Raw genomic sequence first — 10,646 nt, 5'->3', positions numbered from 1 at the left:
AAATTAAATTTCGTTTCTTTGTATACACGTATAAAAAAAAAATTCAAATATTCTAACATTATTTGAATTAAATATACAAGTGAGTTGTCAAATATAAAACTATTTATCACTTTAATAATATCTTGTTTATATTTTTCCTTTTAAATATTTTAAAATTTCTTTTACTATTTTGGCTTCAAAATAATTAAAATTAGTGAATTAGTATAAAATATATATTAAAATATAAATATATAATAAAAATAAATTAAATTATAAGTAATTAATTTTAATTTTAGTGACTGATTTTAATATATGAATAATATTTTTGACAATTTAAATAACATACTCTTCCCGTATTTATCTAAAAGAAGTTGCGAATTCAAATATCACTGCTAATTTAAAAAAAAAAAAATAGAGAAGGTTGATATGATGATGGTGGTGATGGTCATGGATGATTGATGAGAGACCATCGTGCGTATCTAAAACATCTTCAAATCTATCTTTGACCGTCGTACTTCCTTTCTCTCTCTTCATTCTTTCTCTCTCTCTCTCTCCACTTTTCGCCGCTGTTGCAGACCCTCCTGCTTCCTGCGACCCCAAACCACAACACCAACCACCACACCACACTCTCTCTACACCCCTTTCCTTCAATCAAATCTATAAATACTCTAATTTCCATCATTTCTTCATTCCTCCTTCTCTCTGATTTCGATTCATTCATTGCTTATAAATTCAAACTCAAACTTCCTCTCCTTCTCTCTCTAATTCATCCGACGGCTGCGATCTTCTCCTTTCTCAAATCGTACGGCCAGGGGGTCCTTTGTCTGCCTCATCTCACCGTCACACACACACACACTCTCTCTCTCTCTCCAAATACGTAAGTATTCCATCTTCTGAAACAAACAACGCGATATATACAATTTTCACATGCTTTTCCAACTCGCTTTTTCTCTCTGTTATTGCGCGTCGTCACTTTTTTTTTTTCGTCGCAAATCATAACTGTAGAATAATAACATCACTACTCTCTCTCTCTCTCTCTCTCATAAATACACACGCTGTGAATGCAAATAAGTTATGCGTTTTCTTTTTGGATTGTTCGGTTTTCGAATCTACTCTACTAGCTCCTCATATTCAGTGTACGTCATTCCTATTTTTCTTAATTTCCTTTTCCATTTCTGCTTCGTCCGAATTTATCAAAATTTTGTTTGCAAAGTTCTATTTTTTGTATTTTTGGGTTCACCTTACTTAACCATTCAGCTTTGATTCAGGGTCCAAATCGGTATCTATTTTGTTTACATGCACCTGAACTGAACAGTGTTGAATTATGCACTGTTGCAATGGGGTTTCTTTTGTTACTGACCACAGATGCCAGATTTAGATCCATGATGGTGCCATAACTGTCATCGACAGATGGCATGGATTGAAAATTTTAAATATTTCCTCTGGTCTTAATTAAATGCGGTGAAAGAAACGTTTCTATTAATTAGGAGGTTTTTTTTTAATATATTTTTGGTTTAACTGTTTGCCAAAGTTCCTGGTTTAGATGGTTATCTTTGAATGGAATTTGATACTAATCAGTGTGCTTCTTTCTGATATGCATGTGGCTGTCGTCTCTATTGGGTAGTACTGCTCTGCTGTTTTTTCAATTTTCTTTTAAATTCTTTTCATTTTTAGGAATAATATTCAGACATGCACAATATTGTGGAGTTCTATTATTTGCTTCTTCTTTTTCTTCTTTGTTATTGGTTTCTCAATAGATGTTTGAAATTAAATTGTCTCCACATACTACAGGTTACAAATATGGGGTTTGAATTGATGTGTTTTCAGCTCAGAAATGTTCCAGTCTGCAGTCTCTAGTTTCTTTTTTATTTTGAACCCTAAGTTGTTTTTTTTTTCCTTCTTTTTGTGATTCAATATGATTTTTTTTCTTTTTTTACAAAATTTATATTATTATAGATTATAGATGCTATAGATAATTTTGTGAAAAATATCTTTTCTAGGCTCTCTTCAGGTAGTACTAGTAGTAGATGGAGTTCTCGTGTTTATTTCACTTAGAGCTTGTATTTATCATGCATGTATATAATAGAACTTACTACTGCATAAATGCATAATGATATATGTGGATTTAGTTTAAAATCTGTACGCACCTGTTGTTATTTTCAAAGTGTGTATATATGTATTTCTCATGTCAGCGAGTGCTGGTGATGCTTCACTAAACACCAATTACCTGTCATTAGCAAGTCTTGCTAGTGTTCCATGTGTTATCTCATATATTAAAGTTTGAGATTTGAGATTTCTTTTCCATCACAGAAACTGAAATGTAGGGTCAGCTTTTAAGATATTGTTACTCATCTGTTGTTTTTGTGTAAATTTCAGGTGTGGTCTTTAAAGATTTAGATAACTCGGGCTATTTGTCAAAGCATCTTGCATCTATAGATGTTATTACTTCTTTGACTTAGATTCCAGTTAAGAGAGTAATTTCTCTGGACACTGATTATGGAATCCAACGGTCATAGAAGAGTAAAGAAACAAGATCATCATGTTAAAGAAAATGGAAATTCCCATATGCTTGATGCTGATGAAGAGCTTGATCCTTGGACAGCTTGGGCATACAAGCCTCGGACAATCACATTGTTACTTGTTGGTGCTTGCTTTCTTATGTGAGGACTCTTCTGCTTATGTTATTGCTAATGAGTAAAGTTCTGTATTTATTACTTGGAAAAGTTCTTGTTTTTCTGAAATATTATTGGTTGTATATGTCAGTTGGGCAAGTGGGGCACTTGATCCAGAAAGAGATGCATCTGGTGATATTGTCACTTCCGTTAAAAGGTTTGGTATTTGACATTTGATGATCATGCTGCTTTGTTAAATTTTTTACTTCTTTGTACAATGCTAAATGATCACAAAATTGTTTTCTCTGTAGGGGTATATGGGCAATGATTGCTGTTTTTCTTGCTTATTGCCTGCTTCAAGCTCCTTCGACGTGAGTAATCAATGTGAACTTATTTTGTGTAGTGTTTTTTCTTTTCATGTATTTATATTGTTAATGGATTGGATGTATACATTAGTTTTGCAAAGGTAATTCCTTTATCATGTTATATATAGTAGTCTGGTGTATTTAGTGCGTTTTAAGTCTTGATCTTAAGAGATTGTTTTGAGGTCTTTCATGTGGATTTCCTCCGTGATATGATTATTTGTTTGCCTTTACCTTGGGGTTTGGGGATTGAATATCTGAATTTTTAGCTTCTGGGTTTGAGGGTGTTTGAGACTTTAATTCCTGAATTTATCATTTAATATTTTTTTCCCATTGAATTAGAAATTATGTTTGGGAGAATTTTATATTTATTATGCAGAAAATGATTCAACTGGTCTACGTATTAGTTTTTATCACCATTAGGAATGTAAGTTAATATCCCAAGTAATCTGATATAGGCAAGGTCTCATTCAAGATTTGATGGTTTGGGGGTCATTTAACTAAAGCACAGTGTGAATAACTTTCTTTAATTTTATGGCAAAGGAAGTTACTGAAAGTTCTAATTAGTAATGTAGTTTAATAGAATTCGTCCATTACAAATCCTTAAAATAATCATACCTAAATGTTTCTACTAAGTTGCAGCCTGTGACACTATGAATTTATACTGGCTCCTGTTGAATATGAAATGATGGTAGATGAGCACTTAGCTCAGCAAAACTAGTAGTTTCATCAATCCTTGAGAGTATTTCCGTATAAACTTGTTTTTTTGTCCTATTTTGTTCAGGGTTCTTATTAGGCCACATCCTGCTATTTGGCGCTTGGTGCATGGGATGGCTGTTGTTTACCTGGTTGCTCTCACATTTTTGCTTTTTCAGGTTTGCTGTTATGTTTTGTTTTGGAAATGCTCTTGGTGAAAAATGTCAATATGTATGATGCATGCATATCAAGTTTAAAATTAGCTTTTCTACTAATGAGAAATTTAAAAATGCTATTTTGTGTTGCTTCTTTGCATTTTTATTTTTTGAAAGTTGCATCTTTTAGATTGCACCAACTTTCTGTCTTATGTACATGATTCCTGCCACTTTTTGATCTCTCTAAACTGAAGTCAATGTGCGCTGGACTAACATGTGCGGCCTTGATTTGTTATTTACAGACGCGTGACAATGCTCGGCAGTTTATGAAGTTTCTTCATCCTGATCTTGGCATTGGTAATTCAATCTGGTCCCTTCTGTCTAGCCTTTAACTCTCGGTTGAGCTTGTTGTATCAACTCTGTTTGTTGGTTGTGGATCCAGCCTGTGATACCTTTATGTTCAGAATTTGTAATGATTTTATATGATTTTTGCAGAACTTCCGGAAAGATCTTATGGGGCTGATTGCCGCATATACCTACCTGAGAACCCTGCAAATAAGTTTAAGAATCTTTATGTACGGTTACTTTTTTCCTGTCCTTCTTTTTCCCCATTTATTCTCAATATCATTCTACAAATTGAATTTGGATCTTATGCATTGTGGTCCATTTTCTAGGAAACACTTTTTGATGAGTTTGTTCTAGCTCATATTATTGGCTGGTGGGGAAAGGCTATATTGATTCGTAATCAGCCTCTTCTTTGGGTGTTATCGATCGGTTTTGAGATGATGGAGGTTAGCCATTGATAATAAGAATTCTTCGAAATTTCATTTCATTGTGGATTAAGCCCTTAATACTTTTTTTTTCTTCATATCTATTTTATATTATCTTTTATTGTTTATAAACTATAAACTATTTTGTGTTTGTGTCATCAGCTTACTTTTCGTCACATGTTACCAAATTTCAACGAGTGCTGGTGGGATAGTATTATTCTTGACATATTCATCTGCAATTGGTTCGGTAAGGGTTCTCTGAATTCCGTTCTTTTAAACCATTTTTGCAAAAATTGCAGCTTTTGATTTGTTAATTGATGAACGATCATGGTGGCTATATCACCACATCTGAAACGTTGCATATAGTAATTGAATTGTACTTTAATATGTTCTCAACACATTCTTGATTCACAAACAGGGTCAGCCCCTCAAATGCTGGAAGCTTGAGACAGTAACCTTGGTGGATATCTTTTAATATCTTCATTGAACCAAATGGAGGATTTACTATTCTTGCAGAGTTTTGTTCGTTAATGCAATCTGACATTGAATTCTCAGATCCGATTGTAACGCATTACTTGGATTAACATACAGGTATTTGGGCTGGAATGCATACTGTGAGGTACTTTGATGGGAAAACATACAAGTGGGTTGGTCTGAGCCGCCAGCCTAATATTATAGGAAAGGTATGTGTTTATTTTGATTGCTTGTTAGTTACCACATTATTTTTGAATCTTTGCTTTCTGTAGATTGATGTCTAAGTGATTTGGACAAATACTCTTAATTTCCTGCTGTGTCAAAAATCAATATTTATTTTGTGATATTAGCATGATCACTTCAACTTTAAAAAGAAAAGAAAAAGAAACAAGACTACCAATGGAAGTTCTCGACAGAATTTTGGATTTTTTGTCCACTTTGAATTTGTTATAATTGGGTAGGGGACTGAATGTGATATTTGTTTTGTTCTCTTTTGTCTAAACATGAAATTTGCATCAGGTGAAACGAACATTGGGCCAGTTCACACCAGCGCACTGGGATAAAGACGAGTGGCATCCGTTGCTTGGTCCTTGGCGATTTATTCAAGTGCTTAGTCTTTGTATTGTATTTTTGACAGTAGAGCTCAACACATTCTTTTTGAAGTTTTGTCTCTGGATACCTCCTCGAAATTCTGTAGTTATATATAGGTTGATTTTATGGTGGCTGCTTGCAATTCCAACAATTCGTGAGTACAATACATACCTTCAAGACAGGTTCATTCTCCATCTCTCTTGTTCTACCGGCCCAATGTAATTACATTTTTCTGTTTGCGTAGTTTATGCATGTTGAATCTCAACCAACGTTAACATCTATTGTTTCTAACATTTTACTTTGTCGGCTTTATTCGTCATTCCGAATCTTTTAGGAAGCCAGTCAAAAAGGTTGGAGCATATTGTTGGCTCTCTCTTGCTATTTGCATTGTTGAGCTTTTGATTTGTATCAAGTTTGGACATGGTAGGTCAATTATCTGCATATTTTATATGTGTTTATGTCTTGTATACGATATTTCGATTGTTGATTTCGTCTATGCCTTCGTTGTGTTTTGCCAGGTTTGTACCCAAAACCGATGCCGATATGGCTGGTAATATTCTGGTCATCTGTAGGCGTGGCCATTGTTACATTTCTACTATTGTGGTCTTGGCATCCCCACCTAATTCTAGGGAAGAAGAGGCGATAGAGTTTTTCTTCTTATTTTTTTCCTGGTATTTTTTGCTTGTGCACTATTCTTTGATTCCTTCTTGATTTTTATGGGTATCCATTTCCATAAATGGTGTAAATACTATTTATCTACCTCATAATTGTAAATGTCTAAGTGATTATTCTCCTAGGTTAGTAGGTCATAGTTTCTTGGGGCAGCAAATATTAGGGTTCATTTGATATGATAGAGGAATGAATATAGTGCTTATGAGGCTTATGAATAGGTTTCCACCATATTTAGTGAATTGGCCAATCTCTGTTCCTTGGAATGAATCATTATTCTTAAACTTGTAATCACTCATTTGAATGAAATTTTGAATGGAGCCATTTGTGTGCATTTGATTTAGTGTGACATTTTTAACATCCGGATGTAATCGCATTTCGTGAATATTTTCAGCCTTTCCAATTGTAATATATTGCTCTAATAATCAAGTGGGTCACGAGTAAAAGTTGAAACTAAGATTAAAACATGAATTTAAATATTATTACTTCCAATATTATTAAAATTTTGAATTTATAAAAAAATGAGAAAAAAACACTAGCAAATGGACTAATTTGATGCACGATATTAAATTTCAGCAACTAAAATAAGTCACTTAGTGTAAAGTGATAGATCAATTTGATACATCTACAATAATGACATAACAGATGATACATGGAGGAATAATATTGCGATATGTGGCACAAACAAACATGTGGCCAAATAGTATTATGACATGTGGCACAACCGTCAATGTTAGCATGTCATGTGTCATTGATCGACCCGTCATCAAATTATTATACGTAACCAAATCATGAAGTGACATGTATCATTAACGGTCCATGTCAGCAAACCACGTCATAACATTGTTATGGTGCATTTTTGCCAATCTCAGAGATGTACTTAGTGTAATTGAAATATTAGGAACGATTTTAGTATATGATACCAATATCAGAGACAACTTTAAAATTTAACTCAAACGAAAACGTAACAAAGAATATGCTTCGATAACAATTGAAGTATTAGAGCTAATTATGCTGTTAATAGGAAGTTAATGGTTGTATGGGAGTGTGCTGATAAGAACTAAAATACAATCATATTAACTATTCTTAAATCAATAATGTGATTTATATAAAACTGGAGATTATTGTTGGACATCATAAAAAGAGAAAGACTCATCAGCTTATGGCAATGTAGGATGGAGTCAAAATCTCTGTGTCTCTATAATGTACATAAACAATTTACACTTACAAAGTACAAATAACACTAGAATTCAGCATACAAGGATTTTAAGGGTATTCATTAACAAATAAAAACATTTAAAAGTTTATATTTCTAATAATTTTTTTTTATATTTTCACTTTTCTTAATAAATACCCTTAAAATACAAGTCATTAAAATGCATATAATTACTTCACAGTTTTCACAAAGTTTCCAAGCTTTCTTGGTAAGCATGCCAAACTATAATTTATGGTAAGTTCCCAATGGCTACTACATGCCACATATAGTATTAGGTGGAAGATGCATGGTAGAGAGCTTCCTCTTCCATGAAGTCCTGCCTCTGACAATTTCATCATTTTGTTTCTCTCCTTTGGTTTGTAGAAGGTGTGTATACCTTATTGGCCTTTGAATTTGATCAATGCAAGTGAGGACTCCACCACCATTTATAATCTCTGCTGCTGATGATGATGCCAAAGACAAGCCATTGAGTAAACTTGTGTTGTAGTGTTGTTCCATTAAATTACTAACCATCTCATCTTCTTCAGGTTCACATAATGATTCAACTATATCTGCACTTCCACATTCCCTTCTGTATTCTAGTGTGATGCCTGATAATTGGTGATTCTCTAGAACATGGTCTGGAATAGTCTGTGAAAGTATTTCATGGTTAAAGTTTAAAGATATTAAGAGATATATACTTGTTTAAAAAATGAGATAAATACTATTTTAAAAACAAATGTTTTTGTCTTTAACATTTATTGTGTCCTAAGACAGTTACCAAATAGAACAAATGTGTCTATAAATTTTGTTACCTCTAACATCCACCGTACATACTTCACATTATTAACATGCTGGTTCATGTCCAAATCACTTCTTTTGGGCTGCAAAACAGACAGGAAAAAAGAAATTCATTACTGAATTATAGGATTTTTGTGCCTAGGCAAGGTAGCAGAAAATGCTAATGCATAAAAATGCCATAAACTTGTATGTATATTTAATATTTATACCTTCAAGTCAGAGTTCATGTATTTTGCTTGCTTGTTCAATTTGACAATCTTTTCAGGAGCTTCTTCCTCTATTGCTTGCTTCTCAATAAACCAAGGTACAAGTTCATCCCTCACCTCTTCAGGCATCTTAGAGAGGCGTCTCGTTTTTCGGTTCATCATCACCCATGTGCTGAGTGGATACAATGCTAAACTCAATCACAACATCAAAAAGAAAATTCCATATTTTCAGAAGTGTTTGTTCTTGAAATGCATACCTCGTTGCACGAGCAAAAATGTGGCCGGTTGCCTGACTTTTAATCAGCCAATCGCGCCGCATTCCATTCTTGCCGGATGCTCCAACCCATGTGTCAATTTCAACTACCTCTCCCCTGCCACCAAGTTAAAGAATTTCATCACTTGTTCTTATGGTTGTGTCATGCCAAGACATGGTTGCAAAACTAGTATGAATAAACTTATTAAGTTTTCTTTGATTCTTTCGGCAACCTTTCTGAGATTATGTGCAGTAACAATGTTAGAAACAGGATATTCTAATGAAGTTGTTGATTTGTTATAATATAGTTGCATATCCGTAATTTCGGCTGCTAAAAGTTAAAAGGGGAATAGGACAAAAGTTTTTGAATATGGAGAAAACTTCTAGGAGAACCATAAAAAACTAAGAAATTTTGTTAAGTACTAATTGTCCAAGGAGAGTTGAAGTTTGAAAATTTTTACTATTTATCTCTCTCTTCCTGTATAAAATTTATTGCTAGAAATGCAAGTTACTTCATGTGGTTACAAAAGTTATATGCACCACCTTTAGATGTATACTTCCACTTTTGACATTAAAAGTGATCCATAAGAAATAAAAGAAGTTAAAAGGTTTGCAGGAATGTGACATTTGGTAAAGTACCAAAGAGTGATGCAAATATAATTTCTTGTGCTTACCAAATTGGATAATAATCAATGAGAACTTGCATTCTTGAGACAACCCAAATGAGATCATTCCTTATCATTCCATGCGTTGCACCAAACCCATCACCAAGAAGTCCAGACATCCACACATGGTTTAATGCAGTCTCCTACATATAAAAAATGAATAGTACTCAAGGTTATCAAACTTGAGAGTTCGCATATACTTGTGCAGATTAGATTATGTAAACTCGAATCGTAGAACTTAATACATTGACTAGTAAACTCAATAAGGATCAAGCTCCTCTAAAGTGAGGATCTTTTTCCAATTAATAATTACCTGAAGAAGGTTGAGGATGCTCTCAAGTGTTGCAGTTTTGTCAGGTCCAACTTCATAGGATCTAATAACAATAGTTTGTCTATAACCAACTCCACCTTCAACCATGAGACCTTGCCTATGAGGATCAACAAGCTGCTTCTTTGTTGGGATATTCTGGCGCTGTCCATTATTGTTCCCATTAACAGTAACAACAGAGTGATCAAGAGTGGTTGAGGCGACAACTGACTCAACAACCTTAACTGCCGAAGACCTTAGAGTAGTCCCATTAATCATGATGTTGTTTGGTTGTTGCTTACTATGCCTTTCATGTTTGGAACAACACCTCACAACATATGCAGATGCTGGATATGAGACAATAGTAGTAATAGTAGTAATATTCATTCTTGTGTTTCTTCCTACTCTTCTTTTTTTTTTTTTCCCTCTTGATTTGAGTTTTTCTTTTGGATTTTTTGTCCCTTTTTTTTCCGACCTGAAATGCTAAATCACAAACTTAGTCAAATTTTATATGCATATAAAGTCTAAAGTTTGAATGAAATTCTCTTCTAGTTTTAGTTAGTAAAATAAAGGGTCCCTGGGATTCTAAAAAAGACATGGTCTTTATAGGTTACTTTAGGCGGAACAAACTATATAGGAGTTGGAAGACATAAGCATTGTGATATGTTTGGTCTCATATAACAAGGAGAGGACCTTTGGTATTTGCTGCTCAACTACCCTTTTTAGTTATCTAAGTGGAAAAGGCAACTACCTAGGAAAGATCGAATCAACTAAAGAGGACACTTACATGGGCGTTTTAGTTTATGTTTGAGAATTTTGTAGGATTCTGAAATTTTGATTTTGACATTTTTTCCTTAGGTAATTCATTAGCTCTGCTAATTTGTCGTCACAAGCTTTCAGAATTGCCTTAG

At 33.7% G+C, this 10,646-nt stretch overlaps 2 protein-coding genes across 4 annotated transcripts; one reads left to right on the top strand and one right to left on the bottom strand.

The window, feature by feature from the left end:
• The first annotated feature begins 461 nt into the window (after window positions 1-461).
• Window positions 462-6,642, top strand: LOC107467458 (CDP-diacylglycerol--serine O-phosphatidyltransferase 1). 3 transcript variants are annotated; one of them, XM_016086560.3, is made up of 13 exons: window positions 462-856; window positions 2,356-2,639; window positions 2,743-2,808; window positions 2,903-2,962; window positions 3,738-3,828; window positions 4,107-4,161; window positions 4,300-4,379; window positions 4,479-4,595; window positions 4,737-4,821; window positions 5,166-5,257; window positions 5,568-5,857; window positions 5,974-6,062; window positions 6,158-6,642. In XM_016086560.3, exons 2-13 carry the CDS (start codon window positions 2,476-2,478, stop codon window positions 6,283-6,285), a joined length of 1,317 nt encoding a protein of 438 aa, XP_015942046.1. In that variant the 5' UTR covers window positions 462-856; window positions 2,356-2,475; the 3' UTR covers window positions 6,286-6,642. The 3 variants fall into 3 exon arrangements, with proteins under 3 accessions (XP_015942046.1, XP_015942049.1, XP_015942047.1); XM_016086563.3 differs by having other exon boundaries at window positions 464-856; window positions 5,568-5,821; XM_016086561.3 differs by lacking the exon at window positions 462-856 and adding an exon at window positions 978-1,115.
• Window positions 6,643-7,706: 1,064 nt separating this feature from the next.
• LOC107467195 (palmitoyl-acyl carrier protein thioesterase, chloroplastic-like) lies at window positions 7,707-10,034 on the bottom strand. The gene is made up of 6 exons (XM_016086235.3): window positions 9,742-10,034; window positions 9,438-9,571; window positions 8,768-8,881; window positions 8,514-8,682; window positions 8,319-8,387; window positions 7,707-8,154 (listed from the first exon to the last, which is right to left on the bottom strand). The coding sequence occupies exons 1-6, from the start codon at window positions 10,012-10,014 to the stop codon at window positions 7,777-7,779; spliced, it is 1,137 nt and encodes a 378-aa protein (XP_015941721.2). The 5' UTR covers window positions 10,015-10,034; the 3' UTR covers window positions 7,707-7,776.
• Between the last annotated feature and the right edge of the window lie 612 nt (window positions 10,035-10,646).

Source organism: Arachis duranensis, chromosome 9, assembly GCF_000817695.3.
Source record: "Arachis duranensis cultivar V14167 chromosome 9, aradu.V14167.gnm2.J7QH, whole genome shotgun sequence".
Classification (NCBI taxonomy): Eukaryota; Viridiplantae; Streptophyta; class Magnoliopsida; order Fabales; family Fabaceae; genus Arachis; species Arachis duranensis.
The sequence above is the reverse complement of the archived record's forward strand: the minus strand, read 5'-3'. Positions and strand labels throughout refer to the sequence as shown.